Source organism: Anastrepha obliqua, chromosome 3 (assembly GCF_027943255.1).
Source record: "Anastrepha obliqua isolate idAnaObli1 chromosome 3, idAnaObli1_1.0, whole genome shotgun sequence".
Taxonomy (NCBI): Eukaryota; Metazoa; Arthropoda; class Insecta; order Diptera; family Tephritidae; genus Anastrepha; species Anastrepha obliqua.
In genome coordinates, this window is record NC_072894.1 from 121,352,647 (window position 1) to 121,374,493 (window position 21,847).

General features: G+C 37.2%; 2 protein-coding genes across 2 annotated transcripts; both read left to right on the top strand.

Annotated features, from left to right (window-relative positions):
- Window positions 1-1,280: 1,280 nt before the first annotated feature.
- On the top strand, window positions 1,281-7,176 carry LOC129240897 (acidic fibroblast growth factor intracellular-binding protein). Its single transcript, XM_054876966.1, has 8 exons — window positions 1,281-1,466; window positions 1,545-1,743; window positions 1,796-1,915; window positions 1,990-2,097; window positions 2,159-2,392; window positions 2,476-2,544; window positions 3,888-4,073; window positions 6,991-7,176. Exons 1-8 carry the CDS (start codon window positions 1,382-1,384, stop codon window positions 7,067-7,069), a joined length of 1,080 nt encoding a protein of 359 aa, XP_054732941.1. The 5' UTR covers window positions 1,281-1,381; the 3' UTR covers window positions 7,070-7,176.
- Window positions 7,177-12,068: 4,892 nt separating this feature from the next.
- Window positions 12,069-15,224, top strand: LOC129240896 (protein cycle). Its single transcript, XM_054876965.1, has 5 exons — window positions 12,069-12,593; window positions 12,671-12,804; window positions 13,842-14,156; window positions 14,262-14,688; window positions 14,745-15,224. Exons 1-5 carry the CDS (start codon window positions 12,526-12,528, stop codon window positions 15,004-15,006), a joined length of 1,206 nt encoding a protein of 401 aa, XP_054732940.1. The 5' UTR covers window positions 12,069-12,525; the 3' UTR covers window positions 15,007-15,224.
- The last annotated feature ends 6,623 nt before the right edge of the window (window positions 15,225-21,847 follow it).

A 21,847-nucleotide genomic window follows, 5' to 3' on the forward strand; every position in this document is an offset into this window, starting at 1 on the left:
CTTGTGATCAAGCGATGATGTGGATGAAGCTATGTCGAACATTTCACCATCTAACGTGCGTCCCACTCCAGCACAAGATACTATGAAGAAACAGATTGCTAAGCTGCATATGGAGCTTGACCTAAGTGCTGCAGCGCACGCCGGAGTGATCTGCATATAATTCTTCACGACCGTTTTCTGCCACCTCCATACCCCATCACTCAGGTTGATAGACGTTTGACAATTTCGGACTTTAAAGAACATGACGGAAAGTCATTCGCTCCATTTCGAATACGCCTACCGATTCAACCGCTGAGTGCCTTCATCAGCACGCCTTATGATCTCTATTGCCCAAGTATACGTGATAATTTAGAGAAAAGATGCTGCAGTACATGCGGTATTTACTTCGCATCTATCACAAGAGCTGCAGAGCACAGGCGAGTAGCTCACATTGCACCAGCTAAGCAAGCGCGTATGTACCGCAAAGTGCGACCCTCACGGATTGTCACAAGACGAGCTAATGAGTTACTGTGCGCAAGCGTCAACGGCTTAGAGTGGCTAGATCAGAACGAAGTTGAAGGAGCAGATGATTTTACTGAAAATCATATGGACTTGTTGGTCCCAATCGTCTCTCTGGAAACCGCGCATGATTCTCCATGGACTGAATTAGAGTAGATATTCTTTTTTTAATCGCAGTAGTTACGATTTCAGTCTTCTATTGTTAAATTTTTATTACACTTATAACTTTCAGCAATATTGATTACTAGTCTTAAATAGTCGTAAATAAAAGCACGAAGCAATTTTTTTTTCTTTTTACAATAACAATCCAACCCGTTTACATAAGAAACCCACATTTTGAAAAATCTCACGTGAGATTGGGGGATGGGGGAGGGGGTTGAATAAAATCTCACGACATCTCACCATTCAGAAAATTAAAAAAAAACACCTCACGTAATTTATGGACGCCCTCTAACTTAAGATTAATACTGAAATAACAGTCAGAAGCATACACCTGCCTGTTTGAGGATCGTTTCATCTGATGCAATAGCATTTATTTATATACTTTGCCTTTGAGTCCATAAACACAGTATAAATGAATGAATCAAGAAGAGTGCAACAGACTTTCTTTACCATATCCGGAATATCGAAAATAAATTTATTATGAATAAAATTAGCGGCATACTCGGTAATTCCTCAATACGAAATACACCGAAAATCCCAATTCACGCCAGCTGCGCAACACTGCTTGAGAAAGGTAGAAAATGCATAGCAAGACAAAAATGACAATCAACTGTCAACAGCTGACGAAAGGCAAGGAAAGGCATCATATATTTCTTAGTGATAAGATTAAAAACAAGTCAAAAGAATTTCTCTTTTCAATTAAAGTTGTTTGTCCTGAAGCATGCTAGCGGACGTAGACGTATTCATATCCAACTACACACTAGTAGATCCAGAAATATACCAATTATGGATAGAGGGCTTTTCCTGTAAGTTATATATATACATATCAATATAAAAAGTTGTATGCGCTAATCATCAAATATTTTCAACTCTTCACATTGTAGCGAGCGAGGCCGTTTGTTACTTAAAGCAGAAGGGATTTGGTAGCATGTTTGGTGCACCAATTGATCTCATCGCTTCCGATGTGCTCGATCATTATCGCACCTATTCTCTCATAGAGCGATTGCTGCATGCACCGACAAAATTGTTGGAGCAATCTTGCTTTCAGTTGGAGCCACAAACGCGTGATTTAATTATTGAAAAGTAAAGTAAAATTTAAGCAAAAATATTCGCAACTGATTAACTGTCTTTGCAGGTATTACTCCATAGATGACGCAGTTGCGCGTGAAATTTTGGGAAAGAAATTGTCATCGCGCTATAGGAAAGACCTCGATGAAGTGTCGGAAAAGACTTGCGTCAAACTAAAGTCATGCAGGTTTGCGCCAATTGTATGTTTTTTCGAAGCATAAAATTCTTATATTTTTCGTTTTTATTTTATTTTTTTCGCAGGCGTCAATTTGATAATGTTAAACGCATTTTTAAGGCGGTGGAAGAATTGCCTGGCAATATTACCAGTAATATTAAGCAATTATTTTCAGTTTCTGATGAATTGGCCAAGTTCGTAGAATGAGTCAACGAATAATTGTGTACAATTTCAGTTTTATTTATAATTTTGTAGAAAATATGCTTCAATAGTCTTCCTTGCTTGCCTGCGTTTTGAGACTTCTAAAAAGAAGCTACAGTATTTAACTTTTTCCGATTTGTTTGCTTGCTCACAAGCCATTATGATATACTGGACCTACACCTATCAACACTCCGGACCTGAGTATTACGATACAGAAATGGACAAAGAGTTTCTGCTTGATTTGCGTGAGTTGCGTTGTTTGCTGGATAAGGAAAAAGAAATCAAACAGTAAGTGCCACTCAATAATTAAATCAACTGACTACTTAGAATGGAACGATTTATTAATATTTGAAATTCTTGTTTTTTTACAGTCTTGTTTGCCTGCGTCTAAAGCCAGTGTTATTGGAACGCGCTTACTTCGAACTGGACACAAACTTTCGGTAGGTGCTATTGGGAGGTTGAATTAGTTTTAAAGGTGACACACAGATGGCGCTATTTATCACTTTATCGCGTTGGTAATACTGAATATATATTCATGACAAAGCCTCATCCCTAGGCTTTGTTTATCAGTATCTGTCATTTCGCTGAAGTATAAACAACGCAGTGTTTTCGTGCTCCGAGTATGTCAACTTTCGTTCCGTCGAAACGCAATTTGCTTTTCTGCTTCAATTTGAAAAAAAATACAGCCCAGGCCCGTGAATTGCTGCAGGAGGCCTACCCAGACCATACTCCGTCGATTTCAACATGTGAGTACTGGTTTCGACGATTCAAAAGTGGTGATTTTCACACCGAAGACAAGGAGCGTCTTGGCCAGCCCAAAAAGTTCGAGGACGCGGAATTGGGGGAATTGGTAAACGAGGACTCGTGCCAAACCCTAGAAGAGCTTGCTGAATCATTGGGCGTTGATAAATCAAAATATATAAATATCTAAAAGCGATGGGAATGATCCAAAAGCAAGGACATTGGGTCCCGTACGAGTTGAAGCTGCGCGACGTCGAACGGCGATTTTTTATGTGCGAATTGCTGATCGAGCGACAAAATCGGAAGGGTTTTTTTGCATCGGGTGGTGACTGGCGACGAAAAATGGATCCACTACGATAACCCAAAACGCAAAAAATCATGGGGTTTGCCCGGCCACGCATCAACGTCAACGGCCAAGCAGAATATTCACGGCAAGAAAATCATGCTCTGCATTTGGTGGTATCAGGTCGGCGTCGTATATTTTGAGCTGCTTCAACCGGGCGAAATAATCACGGGGGATCGTTACCGACTGCAATTGATGCGTTTAAGCCGGGCATTGAAAGAAAAACGGCCGGAAACGGTAAAAAGGCACGACAAGGTTATTTTGCAACATGACAACGCTCGGCCGCATGTTGCTCAACCTGTCAAAAAATACCTTGGAACGCTTGGCTGGGAAGTGTTACCCCACCCGCCGTATAGTCCAGACATAGCTCCCTCCGATTATCATTTGTTCCGGCATATGAGTCTCGATTTGGCGGACCAGCGGTTCTCCTCGTACGAGGCTACCAAAATATGGGTTGAGTCATGGATAGCCAAGCAGCGGCCAGAATTTTGGAGAAACGGCATCCGGAAATTGCCTGAAAGATGGGCGAAAGTTGTAGCTAGCGATGGCCAATACTTCGAATAAAATATTTTGTACCGTTTTTTCACAATAAAGCCCCAAATCTTCGAAAAAAACCTTTAAAACTAATTCCACCTCCCAATAGAATTTATTTTCGTTAAAAATACGCTGCTGACCTTTTGCACAATAAATCCATTGCAGCTCTTACTGGCGTGCATTTATCACTATAGCCTGCAATTTGCATCGTAATCGTGAGTTGCGGGACCTATTTTTGGACCTCTGTGAGAAATTGATAGAACCATGGCGGCAAAATGGTTGGAGCCGAGAGCAAGTTAATAAATTTTTGTCGGCCATAACGCAAAGTGTATTAGATTTGGAAATTTCGCGGTGAGTTAGAAACCATTGCAATGTCTTAAACATAAGGGGAAAACAACTAAATTATGGTGCAGCGTATTAGTTGCTAATAAGAGTAGGTGTCTCATTTGAAATGCGATTTTGTTTCTAATGCGATATGCTTTCAGAATTGTTACCTTGCTTTCTTGCTTGTGTTTTAACTTTTTTCGGACAAGTTGGGTGCTTCCTAGTTCTACGCCTCCGGAATTTTTGTTCTTTAAAGATTTAAATCTCTACATTGTTATTAGGGGAAAAACCTTGTTATATAATATTTTATATATTTAATGTTTCACACACTCAATTCAACTGAACAATTTGTACCGCCTTGCACAAACTTTGATTTCAAGCGAGCACAAACTGTGGTGCCGGAGTGACGGCATTTCTTAAGGGGTTAGGTGGGTTTCAGAGGTTGAAAAAAAGAAGATTTTGACTATTTTTTTTAGTATATAAAATCATATATTTTATTTAAGCAATTCACTGTATCTAAGATACATATATAAACAGTATTTTGTGAAATTTTTATTTAAAAATTTCAAAAACTCAGCCGTTGGTACCTCATCTTCCTTGACGTCTCAAAAAAAAATGCTCTTGCCGTGGACAGCATAGCTCATTATTGGTTCATCTAAAATCAGAAAACCAAACGGATTTCGTTAGTACATGGATAAATCTCGTTGTTGTACGAAGGAAAAAGAATCAAAATTTGAATTTATGACAGGCTTTGAACCAAAAAACACATTTTTTAGTGAAATTTTCGACATACATTGGCTAAAAAAAATTGTTGTAATTAACAAATGTTGAAATTAAAAAAAATCCTTCGTTCAATAACTAGATAATGTTATTTCAAAGATTTGTACAAAATTTGAACTAAATCGCTTCATAACTTTTCGAGATATCGTGTCCACCGACTTAAAAAATGGAGTTTTGAGATAAACACGTATACGAGCGAAGCGCTCAACTGACGTGGCCTAATGGGCGGAACTTCTGAAGGGTCTATCTCTTAGAATTTTACTCGGATTGACTTAAAATTTTAGGAGAGTATTTTAAACATACTGTACTATTTAATGAGACAAAAAAACAAAATTCGATTTTTTGAAATTTTCAAACCCACCTAACCCCTTAAACATAGGTAATGAATGCTTCATGCTGTTACAACCACATTTGACAGATGCAAGCTTATAAAATGTAGTATATATTTATCCCTTCCGCCCACAGTGAAGCATAGGACCACAACAAAACTCTTAAATCTATGCTATTCAATGACATTCATTTTATTTCGTTCCAATTCAATTCACTTAATATTATTTCCTTCTCTAGTTGCTGTTTCCACGTGTGAGCTGGACGTCTCCTTCTGCCTGATAACTGTGGGTTCCATTCAATGGCTTGTCGCGTAATATCTTGTGCAGGTTTTCAAAGCGTTTGGCCGAGCCAATTTCATTTCCTTTTCATAATGCTTGTTTTGATGCACGTCATTGACCACCTTATCTTTAGGTAACGATTGGAAAGGCATGCATTATATTAGCCGTGGTGCAGCATGAATATTCTTAATTTAGTGTCACGCGACAGGAATGAGAAGCTCCAGACGTCTTTAAATTGCCGCGTCATATTTATTCTGTTTTTCCTCTCTTCGGCGCAACCGCCAGAGGTCGAAATAATGCATCCTAGATAGCAGAAACTTTGGACCTTCTCTATAGGTGTTAAGTTTAGTATTGGCTCGGCTTTTTGGAATTTTCCTTAATTTCGCCTGTAAGGTGCCCGTCTGGCGGCCGCCGTAGCCGAATGGGTTGGTGCGTGATCACCATTCGGAATTCACTGAGAGGTCGTTGGTTCGAATCTTTAATAAAAAACATTTTTCTAATAGCGGTCGCCCCTCGGCAGGCAATGGCAAACCTCCGAGTGTATTTCTGCCATGAAAAAGCTCCTCATAAAAATATCTGCCGTTCGGAGTCGGCTTGAAACTGTAGGTCCCTCCATTTGTGGAACAACATCAAGACGCACACCACAAATAGGAGGAGGAGCTCGGTCAAACACCTAACAGAAGTGTACGCACCAATTATTTATTTTTTATTTTTAAGGTGCCCGTCTAACCAGGAGCGTTCGATGATGGGTTGAACGAGCTTAGCGCTTGTAATAATGTCTGCCTTTACTGGTTCTGGTGCGATTTTAATATTGCCAGGCGCCTTATTGGCTTTCAGTGCTACAATTACATATTTTATTTCTTGTATGGAGGAGCGTTGTGCCCGGACGTTATCGTTTTCTGCGTGTCTATCGCAATTGCATTGTAAATTACTGCTTTTACATTAATTAAGGTGACGAGCGATCCACTCTCGTCTTGCTTTTGCTTGCAAGAAGTTGACGTGCGGTCCGATAGCTGCTTCACTGTTATATAAAGGTACCTACTTCGGTGGGTCTCACTAGCGACCTGAGCTTCTTTAGCAATGTTTCGATTCGTTTTTTGTTTTATCTCAACGCGCTCTTCTTTTAACCATGCGATTTAGGAAGTTAGCCTTTCTCTGTGAAACCAGCTTCTACTTCTCGGTGTATTGATTATAGCTTTGGCAGCTTTCCTTTGTTGAATAAGACTCCATGTTTCGTCTGATATTCCTTATTTTCCGTTGGTTTTAATGTAACCAATGTAGTTGGTTGTTAGCCACAGTTATGAATATGTTTTTAATATCGGATCAATGATTACGCGACTCAGCAAGATGGCTCCTTTCAGCTGATTTCAGAGCATCAGTGTATAAAATGTAATGCCAATAAGAAAATTTTCGTAATGGCAATAAGAAATTAATCACTATTGGTGCATGATCTCTTAATAATTTAATTTAATTATATTTTATAATATATAAATTATTGTTAATCAGATTTTTCACTTATTCTTTCTCAAACATTAAATTCGACACTTTTTTCGCAGTGACCAAGAGACACGCTGCCTTTGGGATCGTTATATGCAAGTCATAAGCATTTGTTTGGACAGGATGTATCATATTTAATTAAACCACTAAGCATGGATTTCGTGTTATTTAAAAAGTTCGTTTTCTATATCTGTAAAATTTAGTAAAAAGTTCGTATGTAATAAAAAACTCAAAGTACATACATATATACGTAAATTGAGATACAAAAGTGCAATGTACGGTATTTAAAACAAAACTAAAGCACCGCATAATTTTTATAAATTTTGCATTTCATTTTTTTTTTTAACTTTTGTAGAAAGAAATGTAATACATATACAAAGTTCCATTAGTTTTGTAGAAATGTGAATTTGTTTCAAAATTTATCAAATACGTATCGAATCATGTTCAAGGCTTTCGAACGCTGGGATATGTGTCACTTAATCGTATCCAACGTAAGCAGTAGCGCAAAGTTGATTAATGTTTTGGAACAATTTTTTACTCAATAAAAAAATGATTGTGAGTGATGAAAATCTTTATTTTGACTTTTACGCGCTCCATTGCTTGTCTGCTTGTATACTGTCTAGTTCAAAAGTGTCAAATATATATTTGACATATAACGCCTTTTGTAAAAAATTATTAATTTTCCGGTAGGGTGATTAATTTTGCGCAGCCTTGTTTTTTGCATCTGACGTGGATCTCTTCATACACTTAACTTTAAACTGATTCATTCATCCAGGATGCTCTTTTTCTCCCACGTCAAAACCGATCGTAAGCATTAAATTTATTTGAAAAATATTTGCGTTCGCATATGCAGTGACTAGCAATAGATCCGGAAAAATTTATCTGCCCGTTCACATATGCCAGATTAGCTACAAAGTTGACAATCAGCTGTCAAAACTGTTTTAAAAAGTTTTTTTAATATAAATTGGTTCGGTGGAGTAGTTTATTGTTTAATTATTGTTGACGATGCGGCCGCCGTAGCCGAATGGGTTGGTGATTACCATTCGGAATTCACAGAGAAAACGTCGGTTCGAATCTCGGTAAAACACCAAAATTAAGAAAAATCTTTTTCTAATAGCGGTCGCCCCGCGGCAGTCAATGGCAAACCTCCGAGTGTATTTCTGCCGCGAAAAAGCTCCTCATAAAAATATCTGCTGTTCGGAGTCGGCTTGAAACTGTAGGTCCCTCCATTTGTGGAACAACATCAAGACGCACACCACAAATAGGAGGAGGAGCTCGGCCAAACACCCAATAAGGGTGGTACTCACCAATTATATACATATATATATATATTGTTGACGATGTGGAGAAAGAGCAAATAGAAGTAGAGTAGAATGGGGTAAGATAGGTCATTTTTTTTTGGAGAGCTCTTGCTACGGTGGTTTTGCATTGATTTTGAAAAATAAGCAAGATTTTGAAAGGTTATTTATCAGCTAACATTTTTTTTATACTGACTTATGTTTGGCTAAATATTTTGGAAACTGCATTCAATAAGACAAAGGTACTTTTTTTCGATATTTTCAAAATCGGGGGGCACGATAGGTCACTATATGTGAGGGGAAAAGAACAATGTACATGGCTTGGAAATTAACGTTTTAACTTTTATTTATAGAGTATGAACACTGCACATGTTATAAAAGTTAGGAATTTTTCTTTAATTCATTTTTCTTCTCTTCTTTGGTCAATTTTTGGCGTTTTTGTATGAGCTTCTGCCTCTTTGCAGCCTCTCTTTCTTTTTTTCTTTCGGCGGCAAATTGTTTTTTTGCTTCCGCGTCCGATTTCTTCTGAGCTGCAGCTGCTTGCTCAGCGCGTAATGGCTCTAGCATCACTGCGTCTGGGAGAAGTGCAGCTTTACGTCGCTTCCGGTCTCGATTTGATGGTTTGCGCAGTGGAGCTTTAGGAAACGGCCGAATGTACTCAATTGGAATTAATAGGTCGAGATTCGATCGATCTGGCTCTTGATCGGCATTCGATAAAACAGGCTCTTCATGGGCATTCGATGAGCCAGTCTCTTGATGAGCAATCGATGGACCAACCTCTTGATCTGGTTCGTCCTCGTACGAACGATCAGTTACGAATGCTGGCGTGAAATCATCTTCCGAAAAAATGTCGCGATTAAATGGCCAAATGCCAGTCGATCTGAATCCAGCGATGATATTCATGCTGGAAGCACCTTTCAACAAGGGTTCAGCTACCAGTACCGCTATTCGGTCGATGGTAATAGGAATGCCGGAAGGATTTAACATCCACGCCTTGCAGGAATGGTCAAAATAAGTTTTGAGCGGCCCAAATACTCCTCTATCGAGAGGCTGCAAACGATGGCTGGTGTGCGGAGGTAGAGTTAATACTTCAATATTATTATTCTTACAAAAGTCTAATCCAGCAATTGTCATGTGAGATTCGTGGTTATCCATGATGAGCAAAGTTTTTTCAGTACTAGAGTACTAGTACTAGTACCAGATCGAATCGCATAATTTTTGAAGTGCTTCGAACGGAATTTTAAATTGTTTAGAGGCTGATCGAACTCTAGCGCCATCTCGGACTGCCGCGATTGCATTTTTTACATCCTCTTCACTTCGTTTCGGCGTTTTTCTCACATCATTACGCACCATTTTGCTGCAGAAACAATTAAAATTTATTTTATTCAATTAAAAGTAGTGACCTATAATGCCCCCAGACGGCTGACCTATAGTGCCCCCAAGCACATGTTTTGAGTTAGTGTCGATATTTTTATTTTAAACAAAAATATCAAAAAAGCTAACACATTATTCGTGTTCAGCATTATTTTCTACGTAAAATAAAACTCACCTGACAAATATTTACATACATTAAATGCACTGCACCGTAGAATAAAAAAAAATGCTATGTCGGAGAAAAGCTCACAAAAAACTAAACGACGCCAGAACTAGGATAACTAATCAATGGTGACGGCCGAAATGACAGTCGGGTACGTTGTTCCCCACCACGTATTCAATTCACATAAGACGAGTGACCTCTGCAAAAACAGTGCGACGAAAACTATTGTGCCCCCATACCTATCTTACCCCATTCTACTCTACTGGTTAATTTAATTGCGCAATTTGCTGCTGTACTTATAATAGGCAGCTGTAGGAAATCCGTAAACGACGTCTACTGAGGTTGCAAAAAATAATGGCAGCAATACGCATGCGAAATTCGATATTACATTTTTATAGTAAACAATAACAGGCCAAAGTGTCTACGAACACACGCCTTTTTCTGTAATATGAATGCATAATTAATAATATCTAACAAAAGTTTTATTAGAACTACATCTAGAAACCTCTTTTTCTTTGCCGTTTTATTTAGTTTTTACTTTTACGTTTCTCCTTACATTTGTAATAATAATAACCCAGAAAACACAGGGAGGGTTGTACAGCAAAAAGTATAATTTTTTTCTAATTTTTGACGTGATAACGTCTTATAATTCGATTTAACAGGCTGCACGCACGAAAAAATGTGTCGTTACCTTGCTCATTAGTGTTACCTTGCTCATTGCCGTTACCTTGAATGAACTGCAAGCGAAAGCGCGGAACGAACGACAAAGCAAACAAAGCAAACGAACGGCAACGTTCGACATCTTGCTCTCTCCTACTTAAGTGAGCGTATATGTGTATGTATATGCGCATATGTACATATATAAATTCACGTATTTGTATTTGCATATGCCTTCTTATTGATTATTATTAATTTGATTTACTTGAAGAACTTAAAATAAAACCAAGTTTGTTAATAATACCTGTTGTTTTAATGTTATTATTATTTTTTGACGTGACAACGTCTTATAATTCTATGTAGCCGGCTGCATGCACCAAAAAATGCGTCGTTATCTTGCTCATGCGTCGTTACCTTGCTTGAACAGCATGTTATGTTATGTTATGTTATGTTATGTTATGTTATGTTATGTTATGTTATGTTATGTTATGTTATGTTATGTTATGTTATGTTATGTTATGTTATGTTATGTTATGTTATGTTATGTTATGTTATGTTATGTTATGTTATGTTATGTTATGTTATGTTATGTTATGTTATGTTATGTTATGTTATGTTATGTTATGTTATGTTATGTTATGTTATGTTATGTTATGTTATGTTATGTTATGTTATGTTATGTTATGTTATGTTATGTTATGTTGTATTATGTTATGTTATGTTATGTTATGTTATGTTATGTCATGTTATGTTATGTTAAAGTATATTATGTTATGTTAATGTTAACTCATTCTCTATATCCATACAAAATATCTATCAAACAAATAAAATTAAAATTTTCTTTTGAAAAATGCAACCATTCAATCAGTATTTTCTTATGACGTTATAACGTTAAACTATCGTCAGTAAACCGACTTTACAGACAACCTCTTTTTTTTAATTTGATTTAACAAGCAATACTTTTTATTTGGTTCGTATGACAACATTTTCACGTACAAAAAAATATGACGTTGGTAAAACTCTAATGAGCTGTTTTCGGGTTCCTAAATTTGTCATGGGACGTCCTTAGTCCGATATTTTTAACAAGAATTTATAGCTGCGGTCATTTATTGAGTAACTAAAGTTTCCTATTTGTGCAACCAATACTAAAATTTCTTTTTTTGTTTTCTAGGGCAAAAAACCACATTATTTCATTTACTTTTTTACTTAATATACTTTTCTTATTTTTATTTAATTAATTTATTTTTTTGTTTTATTATATTTTGCAATATTTTTTTGTATTGTGTTTTAATTTTTGTTATTTAATTTTATGTAAATATTCTTTTTCATATGAAATCTCTTGTTTTTTTATATTTTTTAATTTAATTTAAATTTTTGTGAAATAACCAAGCAGAAACTTTGCGTCTTTCAGAGTTAAAATTGTGTGCTTCTAAAAGCTTTTCCCATTCACTCGCTTACTTAGCGGTGAACTAAACCCTTTGCACGTCAATCGCTTACTCCGGCCTGTGCAAAGCTTTCGTTCAATTTGCTGACTGGTTTGTCGGTTTGCTTGGTAGTAAACAAAGCAAAGGGGTGGAAGGCTTGTTTGTTATTCCATGCAGATGCATAGATACAATCGCCAGCAACGACCCCCGCTCTATGCCAAACGCCCCCTTGGTTTTGCAAAAATTTCCAACTGTCAAATGCAATTTTCCATTCCTCATAATGACTGAAGCTGTGCACTGTGCTGTGTTGAGCTAATTTTTGCAAATTCATTTCTAACAACAGTTAAAAAGGCAAAATGCAGCAATTTTTGTGATTCTCAAATAATAAAAAGGTTAATTTATTGTGAAAATTATACCAAAAGCGAAAGAATAGACATTTGTTCCGCCTACGAAGCAACGACGGTGCGCCACAAGTGGGTGCGACGTGTGGTATCACTGAAACATATGGTAGTGATTTTAGGTGCATCTTTATGAATGAAAAAACCGGAAGAACTTCAATTGAAAACACAATAGAAACTCAAAAAATTCTTGCGAAAATATAGCAAAACCTGTACACGGCAAGCAGATTTGCAGCTTTTGGTCTGATTTACATTTGAAATTACTACTAGCGGCGCGGCCATGGAAGAGGTGGACGATGAGACATTCGATGATGCCAAGTCGACGCGCACATCCGATGAGAATCGCAAGTAAGTTTCAATAAAAAAAAATAGTTATAAATAAAAAGCTTGTATTTCTTTCTTTTATCTTATGTTTATTTGTGCAGGCAAAACCACAGTGAGATCGAGAAGCGTCGTCGTGATAAAATGAACACCTACATAAACGAGCTTTCATCCATGATTCCTATGTGCTATGCAATGCATCGGAAATTGGACAAACTGACAGTACTTAAATATACAGGTCAGTTATGTAAAGGGTGTTTTTGTTAGAGGTTAGGTTTTCAAGTTGGCACTACTTTTTTCGTAGATGGTCTTCTTGACAGCTGTCACTTGATTTATGCTCAGTTTGGTTTGCCATTTCATAATGAATAGACTTACACCTGAACCACGTTTGCAAATCGTGCAAATTTATTACGAAAATAATGGTTCGGTTCGCGCGACGCATCGAAGAAAATTTCGTTCAGAGATGAGGCTCACTTTTGGTTGAATGGGTATGTCAATAAGCAAAATTGTCGCATTTGGAGTGAGCATAATCCACAAGCCATTGCTGAGACGCCGTTACATCCTCAAAAAGTCACTGTTTGGTGTGCTCTATGGGCAGAGGGAATCATTGGTCCATATTTCTTTAAAAATGAAGCCGGCTATAATGTTACAGTCAATGGAGAGCGCTATAGAGCCATGATTAATGACTTTTTCGTGCCTGAATTGGACGATGTTGATGTGGACGACCTTTGGTTCCAACAAGACGGCGCTACATGCCATACAGCCAACGCAACAATCGATTTATTGAAGGAAACTTTTGGTGAGCGCATTATCTCGCGCCGTGGACCTGTGGCGTGGCCTCCAAGATCGTGCGATATAACACCGCTGGACTATTTCTTGTGGGGCTATGTGAAGTCGCTTGTCTACGCAGATAAGCCCGAGACGATTGACGTCTTGGAAGAGAATATTCGGCGCGTTATTGCTGACATACGGCCCCAATTGCTGCAAAAAGTGGTCGAAAATTGGGCCTCTCGGCTGGAATTTATTCGAGCCAGCCGCGGCGGCCACTTGCCCGAAATCATTTTTAAAACATAATGGCAAACCCTTATCTTTATAATAAAGCTAAATTCTTGGCCATAACATTAAATTATATACGTTTTACTTCATCTTGAAAACCTAACCTCTAAAAAAAACACCCTTTAGTTGCATTGAAGAAGGTTCACTTCATATTTCGTTCAACTGAAAGTGTCTTTGCTTGGCCTAGGCTTCCATTCACACATTTTTTCTGTTTTACAGTGCAACACTTGCGTGGCATTCGCGGCAGCGTGCATCCTTATAGTGGCGGTGATTATAAGCCATCTTTTCTCTCGGATCAGGAACTCAAAATGCTTATACTACAGGCATCTGAAGGATTTCTTTTCGTCGTGGACTGTGATCGAGGACGCATTCTATATGTTTCAGAGTCAGTGTCGCAAGTGTTGAACTGTTCGCAAATGGATCTACTCGGCCAGAGTTGGTTTGACATATTGCATCCAAAGGATGTGGCCAAAGTGAAGGAGCAGCTTTCCTCATTGGACCCCTGTCCGAGAGAACGTTTGATTGATGCTAAGAGTAAGTATAAAATGGGAAGATTTTGCGAAATAAAAGATTTTCTAAATCCTCAGGGATAGGATCTATACAAAATACTCAGCTTAATCGTTACCTTTCGTATTCCAGCTATGTTACCCGTCAAATCGGACATTCCACAAAGTCTCTGCCGCCTCTGTCCGGGCGCACGACGTTCGTTCTTCTGCCGCATGAAACTCAAATCGAATAATAACCAAATAAAAGAGGAATCCGACACATCCTCCAGTTCACGCAGTTCAAACAAGCGAAAATCTAAGTTGAGTGTTGATCACAAATATCGCGTTATACAATGCACTGGTTATTTGAAGTCGTGGACACCGATCAAAAATGAAGACCAAGATAGCGAGAGTGAAGATAATCTGACAAATCATTCCAGTTTAGTGGCCATCGGGCGAATACCACCGAACGTATTGGAGTCGAATGTGCCACCGTCATTGGACAACCATCCCAATATAAAGCATGTGCTATTTATCTCAAGACATTCGGTAGACGGAAAATTCCTATTCATTGACCAGAGGTGCGCAAATTGATTTTTAATTAAATTCAATTTTCATACTAAAAAATTTCCTTTAGAGCTACACTGGTCATAGGTTTTTTGCCGCAAGAAATGCTAGGCACCAGCTTTTACGACTACTTCCATCATGAAGATATTCCTGCATTGGCGGAGTCACATAAAATGGTCATACAAGCGCCGGAGAAGGTGACTACGCAAGTTTATCGCTTTCGCTGCAAAGACAATAGTTTTATACAGTTGCAAAGCGAATGGAAAGCCTTTAAAAACCCATGGACAACTGATATTGAGTATATAATTGCGAAAAATACAGTATTCCTTTGAACACTCACTCAGCAGCTTTGGTACACTATCGGGTGCATCTGTATGTAATTTAGAAGAAACAGCTCTTAAACTATTTTAAATGTACTAAATGTATTGATATCCTTAATATATACCTACATATATGAATTTTCATTTTAGAATTAAGTTTGTCTCATAAACTGTTTACATATTTGCATATAAGATGTTCAAAAATAAAACTTCATCTACCACACATTCTTTCGTGTATTCGAAAGGCGTAACTTCAATCGTCTTATTTTCTGGATACGTAAAGCGTATATGATAATTAAACCGTTAAAGACCTTTGGAGTATGAATGAAAGAATGTTAAAAGTGTTAAAAAGCCCAAAATCGTTCATTTTACCACTAGGCGAAGGTGAGCTCCTAAAGCTGAGCAAAATGGCTTGATAAATACAATAATTTATCATATCACTAGCGTACCCTCGCCCGCTTCGCTAGACGATAAATTCAATGATTTGCTGAAAGAGAATAAAATTAATACGAAACAAAGCAAATTCTTTGATACAATTTCATTCGAACTTTATTGTAACACTTTTTGGTAGACAACGTTTTTGGTTTTTTCATCTTTCGCGTGAATAATGACGATGGTTTGCCAACTCGTGAGCAACCTACATACAATTGTCCATGAGAAAAAATTGGGTATTCTAAATTAATACCGCACATTTGTAGAGGCTGTCCTTGCGCCTTATTAATTCTCATAGCGAAGGCAAGGCGAATAGGGAACTGCAAACGTTTGAAATCGAATGGTAAATCCGCCGGAATCAGTGGAATTCAGGGTATCAAAATGTCTGCTCCTTTGTACTTCCCTTTCAAAATTGTTGCTTCGATAACGTTACCCACTAGCTTCTTCACAGCGAGTCTGGTACCGTTGCAAATTCGGGGCACATTACTATTGCGCAGCATAATAATCGGTGCTCCAATTTTTAATCGTAAATTATGAGGTGGTAAGCCTGGCAAATCGAGTGAGTTTAAGAATTCAGGTGGATAATTTACGACCTCATCTTGATCAGTAATAGTCTCCATTGACTTATACGCAACTATGTCACCAGGTATTTGATCTAAAATAGCTGAATTTATATCATTGACGTCCTTATTTTTCCCAGCTAAAATTGCTCTTTCGCTGAGTCAATCATGGTTTTTGTAATGTTGAACTATGTTTGGAAATACACTCTGTATCAATGCCTCTTTAAACTGTGCAAAAGTGCAGAAATTGTTAGGCAATGTTATCATTCCTGTTGTTTTTGGAAAAAGGTTTATTTTTTTGGTTAAAAAGTGTTTTTTGAAGTTTTGAAAAACACTTCGCTCTAACAAATTTCTTCTCAGTTAATTGCTGAAAATTAAATATTTTGAAAAAACTATTTTTTTTTTAATTTAACGTTTTTGAGAAAATTTTGTTCTTGAAAAAATTTCATACTTTTGAAAAGTTTAAATTGATTTGTTAAAAAAGATTTTTTTCCGCTTTGAAAAACACCCCCTCGAAAAAATGTATTCTCTCTATTAATAGTGGAATATGAAATGTTTTGAAAACACCAGTTTTTTTTAAATTTTGTTTGGTTTTCAGAAAATTTTGTTTTGAAAAAATTTCATACCCTTGAAAAAGTTTTCTTTTATTTTATTTGTTTAAAATTTTTGAAATTTTTTTTTTTTTGTAATTTTAGAAAAACACCTCTTCGAAGAAATTTCTTTTATCTTTTTGAGGAAAATTTGGTTTTGAAAAAATTTCATGCTTTCGAAATTTTTTTATTTTACTTTATTTCTTCAAAATTTTTGAAAACAATTTTTTTTATAATTTTCGAAAAACACCCCTTTGAAAAAATGTTTTCTATGTGTCATAGTGGTATTCCATTAACTTTTAGGATTATAGTCAAATACTTACAAATATCAACGCTTTCACAAATAGCAACAATAAAAAAATTTCCTCAAAACCAAAAAATTTACTTTTTTTCTAAAAAAATTCTAAACAAACAACGTAATAAATTTAGAATTTTGTGTTCACGAAAAATCAGTATTGTTTTTATTGTATTAATGGAAACCAAAATGTTGCAAAAAACCAAAACAAAACTAAATTATTTTTTTGTGTTCATTCGGTCCATATGTTCCATAAAAAGTTGATATGGTAAATAATATGCAGGGTCTGATACACGCAAATTTCCATTGACCATTATAGTGACAAAATTATCGATCACCAATTCGAACAGGATTTCAAAATCAGAGTTGGAATGAGTTGTTGTGTGGTGTACTTCTGAAAAAATGAGAAATAAACAAAATAAATCTAAAAATTCGAATTCTAACTTTATCTTGTGTATGTTCTTATTACCTTTGAATTTTTCCAATGAAGCACCATTCATTTTAAATTTTCCAAGAATTTTTTTTATCATTTCGCGTTTCTTTCCTTTTTCATTCGATTCCAACATTTGTTCATAGCCGAAAACATCGTTTGCAAACGCATTCATTTCCATATAGAATTGGTCAAAGAAAGCATTGCTCAATTGAATTGAAACATTATTTTCATAAATACTTAGGACCTTAACTAATGCACCTTGGTACATACCTAACGCAGATATTCATCGCGACCTTGACATCGATACTATTGATGAAACAATACAAAGCGCTAGCAGAAGACACATAAATAGACTATTAACGCATACAAATCCTATGATGACAAGACTACCAAATAAAGAAAAATCTACCCAAAGTCGGCTTAACCGTCAAACACCAACAGATCTTGCAAAATCCTTGTAATCAATTGTCAACTAATCGTATATGTCATTGTTTGTTAACCACTTGTTTTTAAATAATATGTATATATCTCTTCTAAATGAGCTTGGGGGCAATGGCCCTTCAATATCACTCTCATTCCATCTTTTTGTAAATCAAATTACTTATTGTCTAACGACAGGTATAATATTTTATGGAAGAAATAAAAAAAAAAAAATTTTTCATTCGAATCATTTGAAATTTCTGTATACAATAACGAAAAATTCAAAAAAAGTTGTACACATAAAATGAATGTCGATTCGAAACTTACTTTAATCTAAGAATCGAGCAAGTTTTGTTTTGTACATTATTTTGATTTTTTCTTTTTTTTATATGAAGAAAATATTTAAAAGAAATTTTTTTTTGCTAAAAACCTTCCCCTAGTGGATCCCTATAATATGAAAAAAGAACGAATAAAATTGGCCTCGTATCGGCCCAAAAAAATGCGTACAAGGGAACATCATTTCATTTTTATATATATAGATTACTTCCTCTAGCGAGCGAATGCGATAGCATTTTTCTAATTACGACGGCAACTGATTCTATGTCGAGATCGCGTTCGAAGTCGCTGATGGGTACATACTATGCGCTACCAGCGCACCGCAAGACTTTATCCTGGAACCTTGGATTTGAAGAGAAGTATTTTATTGTAAATGGATAAAACGGATCCATTACCCATAACCCAATACTTGTTTCTGAATTTAATATCAAGTACTTCTCTTTCCTTCTTTACGTGAGCACTCCATCTGAGTTTGGTGTTAGGAGTTATACCCAGTTATTTAGCCGTGTTATGATACGGAACTTGCACTCCATTTATATTTAGCGGAAGATATCTGATTTTATTGTACGTGAAGTCAAAATGAAGGTATATGGTTTCATTTAATTTTATGTGTCAAGTAGCTGTCCATTGACTCAATCTGTGTGTTTCCAACTGACAAGATAGCTGTGTCGTCTCCAAACGTTGCTGTGACGCAGTTCCTATCGGTAGGCAAATCGCATGGAAAAATTAGGTGAAGGGTGAGCTCCAAAAGGCTACCCTGCGGTACACCACTTATAATTTCTTTCAGTTCAGGATACGTATCGTCGTATTTAATTCGAAAGAAGCGATCAGATAAATAGGATTTTAAAATATAATATTCCGTTGGTAATGGCTCTTTTGTTTTGTTGAGAAGGCCACCGTGACTTACCTCATCGTAAGCCTTGGATACATCGCGGAAGACAGCACAGCACATGACCGGTTTGGAATTGTTACTAAATATCCTGAATAGAAGAGGACTGGGCTAATCATCGACTTCACAGAGAGAATATAAGAAAAAAGTACGGAAAGCCAAACTTGAATCCTATAGAAATTTCTGCTGCTCTGAGCTATGATTTTCGACTCTTCTTATATTTGTCAGCTTTTTCTGCAAGTTGTCATGTTGAAACCGTCGGTATTGATCATAGAACCTTTACTTCTGTTGTTGTTATTGTTGTTGTTGTTGTTGTTGTAGCAGCAAGTGAAGCCCCGTCAGTGTAGAGTATATCATCAGTTGTCTTCGTCAGGCTCATCTAAAGGTAGGCCCAGGAAACATGGTGTTTCGACAGGTTGGGTCCAGAGGGAGAGAGGTGTTAGATGAGTGGGTTTTAAAGGGCATGTGAAAAGGTGGTTAGTGTCGTGCGGGGTGCCTTCACATGCCGGACATTAGTTTGGCATGTCGGGGTCGATTCTGGATAAGTAGGAGGTCTCACGGGGAAGCTGGAGCTCTTCATCTGCAATGGTTGGTGGTTGGACCCCGATTACGGCATTCACTGGACGGGAGCTTATGAAGGTGGTAACAGTCTCCCGGTGAATGTCGTTTAATGTCTGTCTAAACACTGTCCGGTCCAGTAGGTCTCTGTTTGTTTTGTCCCGGATCTCGTCGGCGTAGTGTAGTAGGTGTCTCCTAACGTGCGGGGAGGTGGCTCTGGCTCAAGCAGGTGTCTGCAAGGGTGAAACCTATGGTAGCACCCTAACATGAACTGCTTGCTAAGTAGTTTGTTATGCTCCTTGACAGGGAGCATATTGGCCTCGTTGTGAAGGTGTTGTATTGGGGGCATGAGGAGGCAGCCCGTCGCTGTCCGAATGGCAGTGTTTTGGCATGCCTGGAGCTTTATCCACTGCGTGTCAATAGTTTCAGGCGACCAGACAGGCGCAGCATAGTTTAGAACCGGCCGGCCAATTGCCTTAAATGTTGATAGCAACAATACTTTCTCTTTGCCCCATGTGCTGCCGGCAAGCGATTTGAGGACCTTTTTGCCATATTGGACTTTAGTGGCAATTGCGGTTGTGTGCGCAGAGAAGGAGAGCAAACTGTCGAAGGTTACCCCCAAAATTTTGCGATTGTTTACCGTCGGAATTGGGGTGTCATCGACTTTTACCTTGAGAGGCAGTTTGACCTCCGTTGTCCAGGTGGTAAATGGTTTAAAAATAGGCATTGGAAAAAGATCTGATTCAGTAGATTTCATTAAGAGAAGCCTTCCACACTACTACAATGTTGTTCAAGCTTTTTGGCAATGGTAGGCCTCGCTTCTTCAAAACACGTCTCTCTCGGAGGTGCAAATGGGTGTGCGAAGAAATATCTGGCATAGGACTTGGACAATCGTATCTATGATCAGTTGGGTATCCCGGTTTCACAAGCTGAGGAGAAGTCTTCACTTAATTACGAACAGAAAGTGGAATAATCGGAATGTCTGCGGAACGCTTTGGTTAACACACAATGAAGGAAAAACACAATTTGTTGAGGCTCTAAATATATAGCTTCTTACGAGAATACCAATGAGGCTCAATGGTTATTACTCGTATGATCGCCAGATTCGGAGCCTCTCATAAAGACTTTAGAAGAAGCTGTAAAGGTAACGACATCCTGTGCGATTGAGCCGTTGTACCAACACTTCTTCATTTCCATAACTCCTGCAGAAGTCATTGTGAGGTACGCCCATCCAAACTAGGATGCCAATAGTGTAGTGACCCGTTATGACACCTATGAGGACACGGATAGTTGATCTGTGGAATTCAAGCAGACATTCTGTCCTTTTAAAGGGTGGGTTTGAAAATTTCAAAAAATCGAATTTTGTTTTTTTGCCTCATTAAATAGTACAGTATGTTTAAAATACTCTCCTAAAATTTTAAGTCAATCCGAGTAAAATTCTAAGAGATAGACCCTTCAGAAGTTCCGCCCATTAGGCCACGTCAGTTGAGCGCTTCGCTCGTATACGTGTTTATCTCAAAACTCCATTTTTTAAGTCGGTGGACACGATATCTCGAAAAGTTATGAAGCGATTTAGTTCAAATTTTGTACAAATCTTTGAAATAACATTATCTAGTTATTGAACGAAGGATTTTTTTTTTGTTAATTACAACAATTTTTTTTTAGCCAATGTATGTCGAAAATTTCACTAAAAAATGTGTTTTTTGGTTCAAAACCTGTCATAAATTCAAATTTTGATTTTTTTTTCCTTCGTACAACAACGAGATTTATCCATGTACTAACGAAATCCGTTTGGTTTTCTGATTTTAGATGAACCAATAATGAGCTATGCTGTCCACGGCAAGAGCATTTTTTTTTTGAGACGTCAAGGAAGATGAGGTACCAACGGCTGAGTTTTCGAAATTTTTAAATAAAAATTTCACAAAATACTGTTTATATATGTATCTTAGATACAGTGAATTGCTTAAATAAAATATATGATTTTATATACTAAAAAAAATAGTCAAAATCTTCTTTTTTTCAACCTCTGAAACCCACCTAACCCCTTAAGAATAAGTTTTGACCCAGAGCGCTTTGGAGATTTTTCAGTTAGTAGTCAGAAGCCACCTTCTATTGGTTTCCGTGAATACGCTCAAGTCAATCGCAGTGTACAGTTCTTTTCGAGGAATGCTTAAGTCCTCTACCAGACGCTGAAGGTCAAACTCAGAGCTCTTCTTTGCATACTCTTCCGCTTTTTTAAGATGACCTTTATTTGCTGCCAAAATATTATAATACTGTTTAAGTCTTTGGGGTTGTAGAAGATACGACTAGTGGACACATTAAAGGTTGAAGAATTAAGAT

Bases quoted from the DNA above. Each gene is read 5' to 3' on its own strand.
- LOC129240897 (XM_054876966.1), top strand. From the start codon at position 1,382: ATGCTAGCGGACGTAGACGTATTCATATCCAACTACACACTAGTAGAT. The intron at 2,098-2,158 runs GTTCGTAGAATG...ATAATTTTGTAG, and splicing joins GTTTCTGATGAATTGGCCAA to AAAATATGCTTCAATAGTCT. The intron at 2,545-3,887 runs GTAGGTGCTATT...AATCCATTGCAG, and splicing joins GAACTGGACACAAACTTTCG to CTCTTACTGGCGTGCATTTA.
- LOC129240896 (XM_054876965.1), top strand. From the start codon at position 12,526: ATGGAAGAGGTGGACGATGAGACATTCGATGATGCCAAGTCGACGCGC. The intron at 12,594-12,670 runs GTAAGTTTCAAT...TTATTTGTGCAG, and splicing joins ACATCCGATGAGAATCGCAA to GCAAAACCACAGTGAGATCG. The intron at 12,805-13,841 runs GTCAGTTATGTA...TCTGTTTTACAG, and splicing joins GACAGTACTTAAATATACAG to TGCAACACTTGCGTGGCATT.